This window comes from Psammomys obesus, unplaced genomic scaffold (assembly GCF_907164565.1).
Source record: "Psammomys obesus unplaced genomic scaffold, mPsaObe1.curated_primary_1811, whole genome shotgun sequence".
NCBI lineage: Eukaryota > Metazoa > Chordata > Mammalia > Rodentia > Muridae > Psammomys > Psammomys obesus.
Genome location: NW_026596256.1, coordinates 7446561 through 7464642, shown reverse-complemented (window position 1 = coordinate 7464642; position 18082 = coordinate 7446561). Strand labels below are relative to the sequence as shown.

Genomic DNA, 18082 nt, shown 5'->3' with positions numbered 1-18082 from the left:
CTGATGTCTTATAGCACCTGGGACCACAGTCTAGGGGCGGTGCTTCCTGCAGTGAGATTGGCCCTCCAAGATCAAGCATCAATCAAGAAAAGGCAACACAGTTTTGCCCACAGGTTAATCTTTGTGGGAGTAATTTTTTTTTAATTGAGGTTCATTCTTTCAAAATAGCCCTAGATTGTGTTAAGTTGACTTAAACCTAGCCAGCGCATCTGGTCCATCAAGCTACCCTTTATGGATAATATCTGGACCTGATATTCAAGCTAGCTGTCATTTAAGTTATTATTGTTGGAAGGGTTGTGGTAGCTGCCTGTTTTATTAATCCATTCACTATCCGGTGTGTTTGTTTATGATAAGGTCTCCTTATGCTACCCAGTCTGGCCAAGAATTACTAGACTCAAGTGATAGATTCTCCTGCCTAAGTTGTCCCAGTACTTGGACTACAAATGCATGTAATTGCATGCCTGCCTTCTGATGAAATATACATGCTTAGGAATGAGAAGCTTTTGAGTTAGCAATCATTTCTGAATTTAAGCTCACATTCACTGCTGTTTATTTCTGAGGAACAGTAAGGAATAAAGACTGCATCCTTAGTTATCCAATCTCAAGCCCTATTCACACCTTTCTGAGATAAGAACCTTCCTGGAAGGGGACTGTCCTCAAGCACCGTGCCATCAGTCCTGCAGATTCTGAGTTAGTAACCTTTCCATTTCAGGCGCTTCCTCTAGCTCTGCAGTTAATTCCCCCCTCTTGCAGAGATTCTGTTTCCAAGGAATGAGCCTCAGCAGCTTTCCCCCTTTCCGTTGTGCTTTGACTAGAGGACTTGCTGCATGGAGAACAGCAGTTTCAGATTCCTGGAAGCAACCACCTCTGCTTATCTTGTGATCCAGGAGCCTTTCTCTGTTTGAGGCAAAGCTTCTTAAACTCCGGGTTGTGATGTCATATGAGTTGTGTAATTTATTGCGAAGCAGGGGCCATGAGAAATTTGGCAAGGTTTCTGATGCTGGGCAGTAGTGCCTTTAATCCCAGCCGGAGGCAGAAGCAGGCAGGTCGTTGAGTTCCAGGCCAGCCTGGTCTACAGAACAAGTTCCAAGACACAACCAAGGCTACACAGAGAAACCCTGCCTTGAGAAACAAACAAACAAAAAGTTTCTGGATATACACACAGAACCAAAAATTAATAAAAAATCAGGCATCATGATTCTGAGCTCAGTCTTTGGTAGTACTTGACTGTGTGGCAGCTCGTGCCTTCACTGAACTCTTGGTTCTGAACACACATGCGCATTTTGCTCTGTGCACTCTGGCACACCATACAACACCGAGGAACACAGCTTGAAACACTAATGCTCTGTTAGAATTGCAGTGTTCTCACTGGGCATACAGTGTTCTGTTTTTTACAGAAACAATGATTTAATTGTGGAAAACACAGACAATATATATTTTTTTAATCATCATTCCTCTGTATGTATCATATCAGCATATCTTTGGGTTATATTGTGTTAGGGTGTTTGATGTTGAAAATGGCTGTTTGAATTGCTGACTTAAGTTTCATATAAAGAAATCATTAAATGAAATTTTGGCTTGGAACTAGGACAGAACTTCCAACAGTTTCTGAATTGGCTGTAACCATACTTCTTCTGTTTCGTAGTACACCAGTCTTAGGGCTAGCAATCAAAATTAAAAAGTGAAAAATGTCGAAGACACCCTATGTTCTGCAGAATTAAAGAGTTAGGATTCAAATTCTGTATAGATTAGCAATAGCATTCATCCTATTATTTATTATTATGAGGGAATGACCCTAGGCGAGTGCTCTGCCCCTGAAATATAATCCCAGCCCAAAGCACAGATTATTGTTTTTAGTGAATAGCAAAATCTTATATATACCCAGGAACTGTTTTAAAATCAATCTACGATTATCAGTAAATGTTTGATTTGTACCTGTTTTATACTAATGTAGTTTGGAGTCGGGTAAACTTTTTTTTTTTTTTTCAGGCAAAAAGGGGCCATAAGTGGAAAAGTTCAAGAGGCCTTCATATAATTCTACCTTGTCTTTTTTGCAGTCTGTAAGGGGCTTGATGTCAAAGCTCAAGTATAACGGGGCTTGTAGCTCACTTTGGGACAGGATACAGCTCTTCAAAGAGTGGTCTCAAAATTAATACACACACGCACGCGCGTGCGCGCGCGCGCGCGCGCGCACACACACACACACACACACACACACACACAGTTGGGGATGGCTCATGTGGAGGCTAGAGGAGGACTTATGGAAGTTGGCGCTCCCCTTCCACCATATAGGTTGTGGGAATCGAACCCACGTTGTCAAGATTTCCCTTAAGGGGCTTTACCAGCTGAGCCATAGTGCTACCCACTCTTCTATCTCTTAGAGCAAAAATTATGGAGTAGTTTTGCCCTTTGCCCGTTCAAATTTCTGTTAGACCGTAGGCCTCTTCATTTTTTTCCATATCACTGTCCTTCAGTTGTGGATTTAATTTTAACTTTATTTCACTCTTTAACAAGACGAGGCACAGTGCCTTCTTTTAATGTAATTCTGCTGACAAACTTGTACCCAGCCCAGGCTAAGCAAAGTGCCTCATTTAGCCTACCTACCGAGCGTCTGTTAGAATCTGTGGGTAGGGGCTTCCTGGAATGTGACTTACAAAGCGGCCAGGCCACCCTTTCTTGGAGAGAAGGAATAGAACTGAGCAGCTGGCAGTGGGAAGGGCAAGGCCGCCTCCCTCTTCCCAGCAGCTGTCTTACCAGGCCTGACCTCCTCTCCCGAAAGGCTGGGGTCTCCACCTCTGGCCCAGGTCCAGTCGGGTGGGAGGGTGGGTGGCTTTTTCCGGGCCACTGGCACACCCTCTCTATCGTAGCCACCTGCCCAGGTTCCATCCCAGCTCCAGACTCCCTGGAGGGACTCGGGGACATTCCAATCCTCCCACTACCCTCGCAGACGGCGCGGGAGGAGGGAAGGGGGCTTGCTTGGCCTTTCTAGAACCCAGCTTTTGTCTCGGCCTTTTTTCAACCCCTAGTATACAGAGTCACCCCGTATAGGAAACTAACGATTGATGAAAGGCTTGAAGGTTGGCAGTTTACAACCGACTCTTCGGCGAAGCCGCAACTTCGGTAACAGAGGCACTTTGGAAACCGTCTGCACTCTTGCAGACAATTGAAAGCCAAACGGCCAAGTTGCCTCCTCACCAGACCAAATATGGTCACAAGCGCTAAGCAGCCTTCCGTGGAAAGTCTGGCCTCGCGGGTGTCTCCCTGCGCCAGGGTGCGCCCCGGCCCGACCTCTGGCAGATCCGCGCCCCGTGCCACATTCCGGGTGCTGGGCGCTCCCCCGAAGGCGAGGGCACAGCGCCCTGGACAGGCCCATTCTGGGCCCTGGCCCCTCAACCGCGTGCCCTCCGTTATTCTCAGGCTTGTTTTTTTTTTTTTTTTTTCTCCATAACCCCTTGATTTAACATGCTTGAGCCATTTTCTCTTTGATCCCGCCCCAAGTCAGTGGTAAACTCAAAGGAATGCAGATAGAGCGCTCGGCGGGAGAGGTCGGCGCGGCGGGGCGGGGGCACGGTCTCTCCCGAGCCACGAAGTGCCCAGCCCACCCCCGCCAGCCAGGCCAGGGTAGGAGGAGGAGGAAGAGGAGGGGCGTGGGGCAGGCTGGCTCCGACCAGGAGGTCATGCATAATTCAACAGCTCCACTTTCGGCCCGCCTCCTTCCTAGGGGTGGGAGTTTGAAGCAAACTTTGTTTATGGGACAGTCCGGGAGCCGCTGTGGCCGCGCTCGTCTGCGTCTTCTCAGTCGCCTCCTCGCGCAGTGAGAGCGCCCGGGGCCGGCTCCGGGGATGTAAGAGTCTAAGCCTTCGCCTGCTAGGAATCCGTTCCGGATCTGCCAGCCGGGGCAGGGTTCCAGCTCGCCAGTTCGGGAGGCTCCCAGGCTCGGCTTCCCCGCGTGCCCAGGTAGCACCCGCCACTCGGCGCACCCTCCCGGGCGCCCGGCTCTTAGGCGTCCTCAGCCGGGGCTCTTGGGGGTCGGTGGTGGGTGTCTTGGTCAGGGGAGGCTGCGACCGGGCCTGGTGCAGGCACCCCCCACCCCTCCTCCTCCCGCCGCTGCCTGCTGGGGGGAGTTTCTCTGCTGCGGGAAAGTTGCATAATCTTGGAGGCCAGGGGCTCCCCCTCCCCCACAGGCTGGTCCCTCACCGGTACCTAACTGTCTCTGTTCTCTCCGCCCTTCCCCGGGACCCCCTCCTCCGACTTGAACTAAAAGGCTGAACCGATCTTCCTTTTTGCCTTGCAGAAAGATGAATCCGTCCTCGGTGCCCCCTCCGCTCCCGCCGCCAGGGCAGCAAGTCATCCACGTCACGCAGGACCTCGACACGGACCTCGAAGCCCTCTTCAACTCTGTCATGAACCCCAAGCCCAGCTCGTGGCGGAAAAAGATCCTGCCGGAGTCCTTCTTCAAGGAGCCCGATTCCGGCTCGCACTCACGCCAGTCCAGCACCGACTCCTCGGGCGGCCACCCCGGGCCTCGACTGTCTGGCGGCGCCCAGCACGTCCGCTCGCACTCGTCGCCCGCATCTCTGCAGCTAGGCACCGGTGCGGGTGCCGCTGGAGGCCCAGCGCAGCAGCACGCACATCTCCGCCAGCAGTCCTACGATGTGACCGACGAGCTGCCGCTGCCCCCCGGGTGGGAGATGACCTTCACGGCCACTGGCCAGAGATACTTCCTTAAGTAAGTCTGTCTGCCGGCAGCCAAGAGGGGAGTTGGACTTGAGTGAGAGCAGTTTCCTGTAGTCAGTTTAACTTCATCCTTGGCCCTTAGAGATCCGGGACACCGGAATGCCTAAACCCAGGGAAAGGAAGTCCGAGTGACTTTGCCCCAAACCTAGATCGCAGGCCCTCACCTCCTTCACTTAAGTTAGCTAGCTCAGAGCCGGTGAGTAGGTGGTCCCGGTTCCTCAGCCGCTCAGGAAAAGCGAGCCGGAAAAGAGCACAGTGTCTGGGGGCTTTACCTCTCCCGGCTGGTGATGTAATGGCCACACCGCACAGTAATGTAATTACCGACTGCACTGTAAAGGAGTTATGGGCTGGACCGACAGATTGTGTGGAAATTGGGTCAGGAGTCTTATGTTACACTTGGTAACCTAAAATACCGTCACAGCACCAGCATGCACTCTCACCCTCCGTGTCGCATCCGTCTAGCTTTCTGATGTAGTGAATTTCGCATTAGATTCAGTTTTTGGATTAGATTTTACAGGGGGGAAAAATGAATTTTCAATTGCTGGAGGGGATTCCTGAAATAAAAACAGGCTGGTACTTGAATTGTTATCAGAACCAGTGAGGTCATAGGGGTCAGGCTAGAAAAGGCCTAGATGGAAGATGGGGCTGAACCACGTGGTTGAGAATCACTTCAACCTGGCTAGTCTTCACTGCCAAAAGGGAAGAGCTTGTCTGTTTTGCGTTTCTCTGTGTAGCCTTGGCTGTACACCAGGCCGATGCCGAACTCACAGAGGTCCGCCTGCCTCTGCCTACCGAGCAAACGCTGGGACTAAAGAAAGGCACGCGCACCACCACCGCCCAGCTTAAGAGGTTGTCTTAAAGTTCATCTCATTTCTTTGTTGAAGTAGCCTCAAAAGGTTCGAATGTAAGGTAGCTTGTACTGTTTTAAAAGTGTAAGCAAACTCCTCTTTGGCATTAATCTTTGATCCTTTGATTACTTGAGGCCCTAAGAACGAGTGTCATGGCAGTAGATGAGGTTTATTTTGGGCATATCTGAGATCACACTGGTTGTCAGATCTTTCTTCCCCATCTTAAAGCTGTTGACATTGTGTGCACATTTAGATTTATTTTATGAGTATGTGTGTGTGCTTGGATGTACATATGTTTACCACATACATGAAGTGCTGGTGGAAGCCGGAAGAGGATGTCTAATTCCCGGGAACTGGCTGTGAGCTGCAAGCCCCTTCCTTAATTTGGGATTTGGGTGCTACAAACTGAATCCCAGTTCTCTGCAAGAGCGTCAAGTGATTTTAACCACTGAGCCTCTTGGGGATACATTTTTTTGTTTTGTTTTGTTTTTAATCTTGTTTTTTGGGGTTAGTGTGATGCTGGCATCCTGAAGCCAACTCAAGGGCCTTTTATCACAGCTGGTGTCCAGATTATTGAGCCAGGGTGTAGACGGGTGCTTAGTGCTTTGATTTCTAAATGGAGGTAGAAGTCAGGTATGTGATGTAATAGCATGGCGTTTTTTCCAAGTTAACAAGCGGAGACATCAGTTTCTGTAATGCACACATGTTCAAAATAGCATCATGAATTAAGTTCACTTAGGTGCATATTTCACCATGACGTTTACTGATGTAGACTTTGAATAAATATAGAGTCTCAATAATTCTGGACCGTCCTTTTTGTCTCAGATCTCTGAACTGCTCATGAATACACACATATATATGGAAGAGCTGTGCTTGCCTAATATCTGCAGGAACCTAGACAAGAAACGACCTCTAAATAAAAACATCTTTTCCTACATGTGTTTCTAATGGCTGAAGTTGCTCAGATGTGTTTGTGAGTTAGGACAAAAATAGAAGGTAGCCTTGGGTAGAGAGGCAGTTGCTGTGATTCACTTCTGTCCACCCATACAGCTATAGGCACTTCTACGACTAAAGTCGAGTGTTTCTTCATTTTTCTTTTGAATAGCAGATGGAGTGTAAATAGTACTCTGGCATGACCTGATGCCATCCCTGGAAATTTGTTGGCTAAGTGACTAAGAATTTAAGGAATTATGTTTTTGTGAATATTGTCTTGTAGAATAAGCAGTCTGCCAAGAGTTCTCGATTTCCTGTAGAGCTTTGTTTGAACTTTGACTAAGGTGAGTGTTCTGTGTCATTCTTTGTTACACAGCCTCAAGAAGAATGGTAGCTGTTGGCCCTGATAAGGTTCTCTTGAAATTTCTCTGACTCGTTCTAGCATCTGTAAATGGGATGAGCAGAAGAATCCTATTCTTGGCTATGGGGAGCTCAGGGCTGTTAAAGTCAGAAACCAAAGGAATTTATAATTGATAAGGATGTGTTTGAGAGTTTGGGATTTTTTGTTGTTGTTGTTGTTGTTGGTTGGTTGGTTGGTTGGTTTTGTTTTTACTTTTCGAGACAGGCTTTCTCTCTGTGTAGCTCTGGCCATCTTGGAACTATCTTTGTAGATCAGGCTAGCCTCAAACTCAGCAGTTTGAGGGGTTTAGTGGCTTTTGCTGTTTGTTTATTTATTTTGGCTAGACAAATTGAGCCTAGAGGAGGATGAAGATGTGATTTGGCAGAAGTCATGTTATTTAACAGTGGACTCTGACAGAAAGAAATGATATTTCCATTTATTTTGAAGCAGTTGTTCTTTTCTCTTTTTGCCTATGTCACTTCCACAGCTGAACAGGGACTTTACGGGGGAGGGGGGAAGGAGAAGAGCCTGGACATCTAAGAAGCTTTTGACAGGTTGGTACTATTTTCTCATGCAAGATAGATTATTCCTTGGCCAAGAGGTGGTGATCCATGCCTTTAGTCTCAGCACATGGGAGGCAGAGGCAGGCAGATCTCTTGGAGTTCAAGGCCAGCCTGGTCTACTGAGTGAGTCCAGGACACTCAAGGCTACACTAAGAAACCTTATCTCAAAAACAAAACAAACGAACTAACAAAGAGATAGATTATTCCTAGGTATTATTAATACTGGACCCACTGAGGACCTTCTCCTTAGCTTCCATACTGAGGTTTTCATTTATTTATTTTTTTTAAATTTCTGAATATAATGGCATACATGGTCTTTATGTATGAGCCATGAAGCAAAATGATGAAGAAAATGATGACCTTCAGTCAACTTTTTCAGTGGTTATTCTATAAATAGTACTGTAGAAAAGTAATAGTTCTATTAGAGAAAGTTTTTTTTTTTTCTGTTCTTACATATAATAACACTGGCCAGTCTTAATAATTTTTATTAGTATTTTACTTTTTTGTTGTTGTTGTTGTTTTTAAGGACAGGCTCTCATGGTATAGCTGTAGCTGTAGCTGGCCTGGAATGCCTGCCTGCCACTACCTCCTGAGTGCTAGGGATAAAGGCATGCTCACCACACCCTTGCTGTGTTGCCTTTTCTGAAATTCAGGTTAAAATATTGTTTTTAACCTAACATCTTCACACTTGGTAACAGATCTAGTAGTACAGACTCTTTTTTTGGTTGAACAACAGTGGCTTTCTTCTCCTCAGCGCTCACAGACTGGAATATTTAAAGTTTTAAAATTTGTGTCTTGTATTTCATTGAGGTTTCCTGTTTAACCCTCAGTGATAGACTCTGATAAGATAGGGAGTGCATAGTTCCTTATCCTAGTTTTCCTTTTCAGAGTTTGTTGTTTACATATCTCCTGTCTCCTAGGTCATCTTTGTTATGTATTTGGTTTGTTTTTTTTTCTCAATTTTTATCTATCTATCTATCTATCTATCTATCTATCTATCTATCTATCTATCTATCTATCTGTTTAGACAGGATCTCTTGTACCCCAAGCCGTTCTCAAAAGCTGAGGATTACCTTGAACTTATGACTGATATTGTAGCCTTTACTCCCTGACTGCTGCTGGGATTTCAGGCCTGTGCCCCCATGCCTAGTTTATATTGTTGAACTCAGGGTTTCATGCAGGCTAAGGAACTACTCTATCCACTGAACCACACACCTCAGCCTATTTTGTCACTTTTGGTCGACTGTCCCATTCTGTAAATCAGTGATATTTGGCTTGCTGCTGTTTCTTACAGGTTGTCTGTACACAAGGACCTTCCATGTTACCAGAGCCCCGAACCTATAACTGAATTTATGCTTTGTCTAAATGGTGAGATTGGTTCTCACTATGTAGTCCTGACTATCCTGGAACTTGCTCTGTAGGTCAGGCTGGTTTTGAACTCACAGAACTCCATCAGCCTTTGCTTCCTTGCTGGAATTAAAGTGGTATACCATTATACTCAGAAATTCTTTTTTTTTTTTTTTTTTAATGTGTATAATGTCCATGTGTGTGCTGGTTCTTTCAGAGGCCAGAATAGAGCATCAGGTTTCTTGGGGCTGGAGTTTGAGGAATTTGTGAGCTACCTGATATGAAAGCTGGGAACTGGACTAGAGTCCTCTGGAAGAGCTCTTAGCCATTTATGGCTCTTAGCCATCTATGGCCTTCATAAACAGTTCTTAGGGCTGAAAATCCACAGTCAACATTTCTATAATTTTAATTTTATAAAATGATTCATTTACTTTTGTATTAGTTAGATTTAGATTTTATCTAGTTATTGTTTTGGTTTTTGAGACAGTCTCTTACTATGTTGACTTTGAACTCATAGAGATTAACTTGTTTCTGCCTCTGAGAGCTAGTTTAGGTTGGATTTTAAACTAAATGTGACTGAGATTACAGATCTTTAACCAGTCAAGAGAGAATAAATATGTCCAACCCACAATGATTTTTTTTCTTACTCTTCATTGATTGAATCTACATGCCCTTCCCTTCATACTTCAATCATGATTTTTTGAGACATGGTCTTATTTTGTAGCCCAGGTTGGCCTCAAATCCATGATGATTGATCCCCCATTCAAGTCCGGAGAATTTGGATTATAGCTGTGAGTGACTGTGCTGAGTTTTGAACCATGATTCTCTTTCTTCCCGAAGGAATACTTTTTAAAAATTTAATTGTTATATATTAATTCTATGAAATAATAGTTTATTATGACATTTTCCTATATGACTATCATGTGTTGTGATCATATTTATTCCCCATTACCACCTTCTGACTTCCTGTTCCCTCATCCTCTTCCACTTTCCCAACTAATCTCTCTTCTACTTGAAGGTCCTTTTCTTTTTGAGACCCAGTGAATAGGACATGAGGACCTTGCTATTGCTGACATCACTAAAGAAAATGGCTGTCCCTCCCCAGCAACCATTAACTCTTAGTATTCCCTCAGAGAGAGATTGGCTCTCATCAGCTCTGCTCACTAGGAATTGTTGACTGCCTATAAACACTCAGGGAAGGTAGACCATGATTTTCTAAAATGATTTTTTTTCTAGTATATCTAAGTAACTTTTAATGTGTTTATGTATTTTTTGCCCTTGTGCTCTAGGACATATTCTGTGCTCTGTCCAATCCTTCTGGGCTCTACCATTGAGCTATATAGTCAGGTTACTTACTGCATGTCAAGATTGGAATCCAAGTATGGATGATGTCCCATAGAGCTTCAGATAGAGAAGTCAAGAAGGAGGGATAGTTAGCACTGTGAGCCTAGACATGTCTAGAAAACATGCTTCCCACTGAGTCCACTGTCTTTCCTGGGCTGTGGCAAAGACAGGGGCCTGAGATACTAGAGCATATGTTAATTTAGTAATATAATTTTAGGAAAGAGAAAGATGAGGAAAATAGGATTTCAGGTAGGTGTGTAGGCAACATGTTCTCTTACAGCCCCACACATTCTGTGTCCCTGATGATGAGGGATCCTGCCATTTTATATGTATAATGCTTTGTGGAGAGACTGTACATTTACTTAAAGCGTAAACTCTAGCTCCAGACTTCCAAGGGCACCATATATACATGCAAGCATATATAAATAAAAAAATAAAAAATTAAAGGCTATTTTATTTGCTGCATATTACAAATCTAGGAGCAGCTGAGAACTATACAAATTTGGTAGAGCTATACAAATTTGGGATTTGTATAGCTGTGAATTTAATAGGCAGGGTTAGGGTTCATAAAGGAAATGGGTTCATAAAAGTTAAAGTTCTGCGTAAGTTCTGTTCATGACAGATTCCTGAAGGGCTTTTTTTTTTTTTTTTTTTTTTTGAGACAGGGTTTCTAAAGACAAATTCTGTAGTACACATGTCCCTACTTTATGGGTCTTTGTTTTAGGTAGTGTGTAAAATACAAGCCTATGTATAAGAAACTTTGGGAAAATATGGATTTTTAAAAGTATATCATCTAACATATATTTGGCTAACTTGTGCAGTTTATCATAAAATCTAGCCATGAATTAACATTGGGGAAAAAAGTGGAAGAAATGAAAGCTGGGAATCAAGAAAGGAACAGCTGCTTGGAGATTAAGCTATAGCTAAGTGTAATCTTTTTTTTTTCCCCTTAATCTTTGAAAAAAGTTCTCCCACTGATGGTGTTAGACAAGGGCAGCTTGAGCTGCTGATATAGCAGTTTCCTCATTTTGCATGTGAAGATGTTGAAGGTGGCCTCTGGCTTAGGAAAGACGGCCCCAAAGGAAGGCCTCAGGGTCGTGATCCCTTCAGTTCACAGTGTAGCCATTGCTCTTTATTAGATTTTCTGTCGCTTTACTCTTAACAACTGCAGATCAGTGCTCATTCAACAGCTCTTTTAAGGGTTGGAGCAGAGAGGAGCCCTGGGTCATTCTGGAGAAGAATCGGTCGTCAGTGTTAAACAAATGACGTTAAAGCCCACATCCCAAATCTGTGAAGCTTTGCACAGAATCTGGCAGGTGTTGGAGTGAGCTATGTCGTACTGCAGCCTTTTGTAATTATTAGCCATAGTGATGCGAGTCAGGTGTTGCTCTGGTGCTTTTCCTTTAACCTGTTAAGTGGTCAGTCCTTGTTAATTGGCTTGAAAACCACCGAAGGACACAGATTCCCCAGTTGCACACGCATCAGGATGCCCAGCTTACTTCATAGGTGACGAGAGGGCTCCAGGAGCCTTGTCTATGCATGCCTTAAAGCAAAGTGACTTTAAGGAGTTTTAGTAGTCTTTGCAAGGTCCCTCACAGGCCAGGTAAACATCGTGGGTGATTCATACCTACCTGATGGAACCTAGGACTGAGAGCTGCAGGAAGAAAGGAAACTTGCATATGAGCGTGGAGGCATAAACTGTTGTCATGGAATTGTGTCGGCCGAAGTAAAAGAACTTGTTTACTGGTGCTCGTCACGAATCAGTTTTTATTACGTTTTTAAAATTACATTCAGTTAATTAATGTTTGTCTTCATACCTGTGTGTGTCACAGTTTGCCTGTGCCACCGTGACGTTGACTGGAAGTTAGGACAAATCGCAAGAATTGGTTTTCTCTTTTTACTTTGTAGGTCCCAGGGATTGAACTCAGGTTGTCAGGTGTGGTGGAATTTTCATTTGCTTTCGCTTCTTTATAATAATGTAGACGTGGATATATTCAGAGAGAAAATTGTTATAAATAATTTTTACCAACTCGTTGGGGTATACTAAAGAAAAATCAGATTTTTAAAACACTTGTTTAGAAGCTCATATTTAAATTTTAAATGAAATGTCCCTTTTACATTTATTTTTATTTATTTATTTCTTAATTGGAAACAGATTCTTTTCTCATACAATATGTCCTGATTATAATTTCCCTCTCTTTACTCTTCAAAGTTCCTCCCTATATCCCCTCCCCTCTGATCCACTCTCTTTCTGTCTTTCATTAGAGAACAGGCTGCACACCTTTGATCCCAACACTTGAGAAGCAGAGACAGGTTGATCTTTGTGAGTTCAAGGTCAGCCTGGTCTACAGAGGGAGTTCCAGGACAGGCAAGGCTACACAGAGAAACTCTGTCTTGAAAAACCAAAAAAAACAACAATAGCAACAAAACCCAAAAACCCTAGGCTTTTAAGAGTTAATAACAAAACATGAAAAATAAAACCTATTAAGATGAAGCAAAAACTTTTATCGAAGTCGGTCATGGTAATCCAACAGGAGGAAGTTGCAGGAATACCAAGTTGTAGGCACAAGTGTCAGAGACCCACTCATTCTCACAGTCAGGAATCCCATAAAAGGACTAAGCTGAAAGCTACACTATGTACACAGAGATCTGGTATAGACTTACGTAGGATATTGCTTGCTGCTGCAGTCTCTGCTGTTAGCTCTTAATGTGCCTTAGTGGATTCAGAAGGCCTTGTTTTCCTGGTATCCTTCATCTTCTCTGGCTCTTCAATTTTTTCTGTCTCCTTTTTCTCGAGATTCCCTTAGCTCTGAGGGGAAGGATTTGATGGAGACCTTCAATTTAGACTCTCCAAGTAATGCCTGGCTGTGGGTTTCTACATCTGTTCCCATCTGCTGCTAGAGGAAGCCTCTGTTTTATGACTGGATAAGGCACCGATCTATGAGTACAGCAAAATGTCATTAGGCATCATTTTATTGTTTGGTTTTATCCTAGGTTTCTGGACTATCTAGTCTCTGGTTTTTGGTTACCCAAGCAGTGTTGGATATTGGTTTCTTCTTGTGGAGGGAGCCTTAGGTCAAATCAGATACTGGTTGGCTTCTACCCCAAGTTCTGTACCACCATTGCCCAAACATATTTTGCAGGCGGGACAGGTCATAGGTCAGAGATTTTGTGGCTGGGTTGGTGTCCATGTTTCTCTTAGTAGCCTGCAGAGTACCTTTCTGTACCAAAGAGACTAGAATGTAAACATAAAGGCTTCATGTGGGCACCAGCTCAACTTCTCCACATTCAATGAGTTGTGGGTTGTCTTTGGCTATATTGTGTCCCAGTGTCTGTCCATCAGTGTCGAACCACCACTTCCACCCCTCACCCAGCTGCACCTTCAGTTTGCAGAGAGCAACCTTTTGTTTTAGCAACAATCTGGGTTGTTTAGGGTATTTCCGTTTGCCCCCCTTGGCTAACAACTCAATTGATTGCAACCCAGGCACACGATTGGAAGCCTCACCAGACTACAAAAGATGGCCAACTGAGACTCTGTAAATCTCCTTACTAGGAATCCTCCTTATGATCACTGTGGTGGTTTGGATAGGAATGACCCTCTGTATGTTCCTCTTTGAAAGCTTGGCCCATATGGAGTAGCGCTATTAGGAGGTGTGGCCTTGATGGAGTGGGTGTGGCCTTGATGGAGTGGGTGTGGCCTTGATGGAGTAGGTGTGGCCTTGATGCAGTAGGTGTGGCCTTGCTGGAGGAAGTGTATCTCCGTGTGGGTGGGCTTTGAGGCCTCTGAAGCGCACTTCAGCTCTCCCCCTGTTGCCTAGGGATCAAGATGTAGAACTCTCAGCTCCTTCTCCAGTACAAGCTCTGCCTGCATGGCACCGTGCTGCCCACCGTGACGATAACGGACTAAACCTGAAACTTTAAGCCAACACCAATTAAATGTTTTCTTTTATAAAAGGTGCCGTGGTCATGTGTCTCTTCACAGCAATAAAACCTTAACTAAGACAACCACCTTCATATAGTTTAGGAAGTTTCCATTGCATTACATTTCCACACCACCCTCCAAATGCTCCATAGTTTCATCATTCTCTCCCTAAACTCTCTCCCCCAACCCTGTCTCTCCCAGCCTACCTGATCCCCCATTCCAGTCTCCACCTGGTAAAATCTTTTCTATTTCTCCCTGCTGGGTGTTGCATTGGCTGGCCTAGAACTCACTAGGTAGAAAAGGCTAATCTCAAATTCATGGAGATCCACCTGCCTCTGCCTCCCAGTTGCTGGGATAAAGGCATGAAAGGGATTCAAATTCAGTCTCAGGCTTGGTAGCAAGCACCTTTTATCTGCTGAGCCATCTTGCTTGCTCTGTGAGTTGCTTTGTTTTGTTATGTTATGTTTTTTTTTTTTTTTTGGGGGGGGGTAGGGTCTCTACATAGCCCTGCTATCCTGGAACTTAAAATGTAAATCAGGATGTCCTCGAACTCACAAAGCTCTTGAATGCTGAGATTAAAGGTGTGTGCCACCCATGCCTGGCTCAGAATTGCTTTTTATTAGAATAGCCCAAAAGTAGCTCTTTGACAGAGGCAAAACATCATCCGTCAGTTTCTAAGGTCACAGTGGTTTAGGCGGTGCAGTCTATTTGTTCTAAGCTTTATCCCTAGACAGAGCAGCCATCTGTGAAGAGGAGTAGAGGTGCAAACTATAGAAACAGAGTCATCTGAGATGTGCTGAATCTGAGGAACAGTTCAGGATGTTTGCACTTGGCAGTCTGAAGGGCTGTTGAGCATGAGGAGAGATTGCATGAACTTATAAATGGGTGATTTTTAAAAAAATGACTTCGAGGGGATTTTGTAAAATAAAGTGGCATGATTCTTGTGAAAAGTGGGCTATGTGGGTGAGGGAGAACCAGGACTGTTAGGATGCTTGTGTTGTGACAAAGATCCAAAGCCACATTTTTGGGAAAGGTAGATAAGGTAACAGAAGGTTAAACAAGTGTCTAGAAATAGAAATAGTTATAAAAGGCTTGAGGTGTTTTGTAGATGTCCTTTGTTACAGGAGAGATTGTCACTGTTGCCCAGGTTTGCTGGGGGTTGAAAGGGCTTACCTGAAGAATGATTTACTACTCTAAAAACATTTCAACGCCAGTGTATATTGTCCAGACCTAAAAACCTTGACAACAGAGCAGGTGTTTTAGTGCCATTAGGTGCTGGCTCCTCAAAGCCAGCCACATGAAGCAGGTGACTGACTGCAAGCTGAGACTGTTCCCTTTGCGATGTTGCCTGGCTTTGTTCTTCAGCATGATGCTAGAGCGGCCCGCTTTGGTTTGCTTCTTGTCTGGAGCCTGCTTGGATGGATTTAAAAACCTGTTTGTTTCACCCATCAGCCAGCTGGGCCTTACCCATAATTCCTGAACTCTGATTATGAGGGTTATTATTGGACAAGAGCGCCTTTGTCAAGGAGCATGTTTAATACTCCGGGGCCTAGCGTGACTAGCGGATGTAAATTGTATGGAAGTAATTAAATGTGAAGGAAATGTCATGTGGGCTGAATTTAAATGTTCAGGCATTGTGGCATTGATTTTTTTTTTTTTTTAACTTATACCAAGAAGGATGGAAAGAGAAAAATAAAGGTTCAGAGAGTTAGGGAAGCGGATACGGGGATTAGACTCCTTGTCTCTTCTGGTTAAGATGTGAGGTCAAGAGCCACTGCCCTTCAGGTGAACCCTTTTTGTCCAGGTGCTGGGGGAGGCTAAGCCTCCTCCCAGCCAAGTGCCCTTTCTCCACATATGTGTTTATACGGCAGGGGAGTAGGTTTTTTTATGTTACAAAACAGGCTTGGAAGGAGCTACATAAATGCTGCCTGTTTCTTCAGTTTTTGCCCCGTTTTGAACATAGGGATGCCGTGACCTTCATACAGAGGGGGTATTCTTTAGATTTCTGGGCAAGAGTTGTACATTTCTCTCCTTGCATGGGATGCCCTGGGCCTCTGTGCTTGTCTTCAGGACTTAGCAAGCTCCATCTCTTCTCTGACATCCTAGTGGACCAAGCAAGTAGAAGGCCTGTCCTCCTCTTTACTTCCCCATAGTAATTTAATCCGTTTCATGCAATGTTTGGCTATTAAAATGTCATATAATGCTTATTGTCAAAAGAATGAGCTTAATTCATCTCTCTGACTGAAAGTATGGACTGGGTGTTCTGTTAGCTTTAGCTTCATGCACACTGATACAAGGAAATACAGAGTAGACATTGAATGCTGTAAAAAATTGTGTGTGTGTGTGTGTGTGTGTGTGTGTGTGTGTGTGTGTATGAGTGCAGTGCCCAAGGAGGCCAGAGGCATTGGGCTCCTTGAGCTGGAGTTATAACTGGTTGTAAACTGCTTCATACGGGTGGTGGGAACTGAACACGGGTCCGCTGCAAGAGCTTTTAGCTGCTACGCCATCTCTCCGCCCCCATGTGAGCTTCTGAAATCGTCGCAAAGCCACTGGGTGATCACAGGCAGAAATGGAAACATTGAGGTTCGATGTAATAGAACAAGTCTGATTTGCACTTGGGTTTTGTCCCAGTCGTCTACCCTTTTCTGCCCTGATAGAAGGCACTTGTGCTTCATTTTCATTCTTTATTTGTGAGTTCCTCTGGATAAGTACCAAATAGTAGTAGAATTCTGTAGTATAGTCTACTATTCTTGGTATTTATTTCTTTATTTTTTTTGTCTGACCATCCATTCAAAGACATCACTGCCTCCTCAGACGGAACAGTGAGGATCCAGAGGAGAAAACTGCTATGAAGAATGCACTGTATATATCCATTCCCAGATTATTTTCATTCTCTATTTGGTGAAAATTTACCACCTTACCCTTCTGCTTTCCAAAGCTCTTGAGATTGACACTTTCCTAGCAGAGCTGGAGAAAGCTGTTTTTGTTTAAAAAGATTTTTCAGGAATTTAACAAGATTATTACATTGGGATCTTTGCTGGAAGTAAGCGGGCTAACTTTATGAATAGTGAACAGATAGCTGTCAGAGGAGCTAGTCAGTCTTGAGTAGTAAACAGGTTCAAGTTCATTCTCACTGGATCACCATATAAATAAAGAAAATTTAGTCCGAAACCCAGGAGAGACTGTATTTCTGGGAACACCCCATTCTAAACCATATATTCATTATTAATATTTTCATGTAGAGATTTACCTTGAGATGTTTATTCCTAACATGTCATTTAAGATCATAAGAGTTCCTTTACCCACTGAGTATCTCTGCTGCCCCCCTTCAATCCTTTTTAGGGGAGAGTTGGATTATCAAAAGACAATATAACCAACAAGTTTAGTTGTTAAAATACATTGTATTTACATGATAGTTTACATTTATTAATTTTTGGTTTTTGTTTGTTTTGTTTTTCAAGACAGGGTTTCTCTGTGTAGCCTTGGCTATCCTGGACTCTATTTGTAGACCAGGCTGTCCTTGTACTCACAGAGATCTGCCTGCCTCTGCCTCTCTGAGTGCTGGGATTACAGGCATGTGCTACCATGTCCAAGATTTTAGTTCTTTTTAAAAAATGTGTATGTGTGTCTGTGCACATGTGCGGGTACACATAGTATCTCCAGACATTCATTATGGATGGTCTTTGGTAGATTATCGTCATTATTCTATTTGTTGCTCTTACTCTCTCTGAAGGCCCATCCTCAAAGATCAGGTGCAAGTCTTATTCTTTCTGAACCTAGGAATGAATAACTGTGGACTAGAGAATGAAAAGCGATGCTTGGATAAGAGACAGTGAGGATTTCCCTTGTTTCTGCTGTTATCTTCAGGGCCTGGGTCACCTAGTTCCTGATACACCTCTACACTGATCTAACTATCTACCTATCCGTCCATCTATCCATCCATCCATCCATCCATCCATCCATCCATCCATCCATCCATCCATCCATC

General features: G+C 44.0%; 1 protein-coding gene across 1 annotated transcript in view; it reads left to right on the top strand.

Annotated features, from left to right (window-relative positions):
- The first annotated feature begins 3765 nt into the window (after positions 1 to 3765).
- The window catches only part of Wwtr1 (WW domain containing transcription regulator 1), a 124971-nt gene continuing 110654 nt past the window's right edge, over positions 3766 to 18082 (top strand). The window contains exons 1-2 of the mRNA XM_055596884.1: positions 3766 to 3957; positions 4295 to 4729. Of these exons, the coding sequence (XP_055452859.1) occupies positions 4299 to 4729 (431 nt within the window). The 5' untranslated portion in view covers positions 3766 to 3957; positions 4295 to 4298. The remainder of the gene's footprint in view (positions 3958 to 4294; positions 4730 to 18082) is intronic.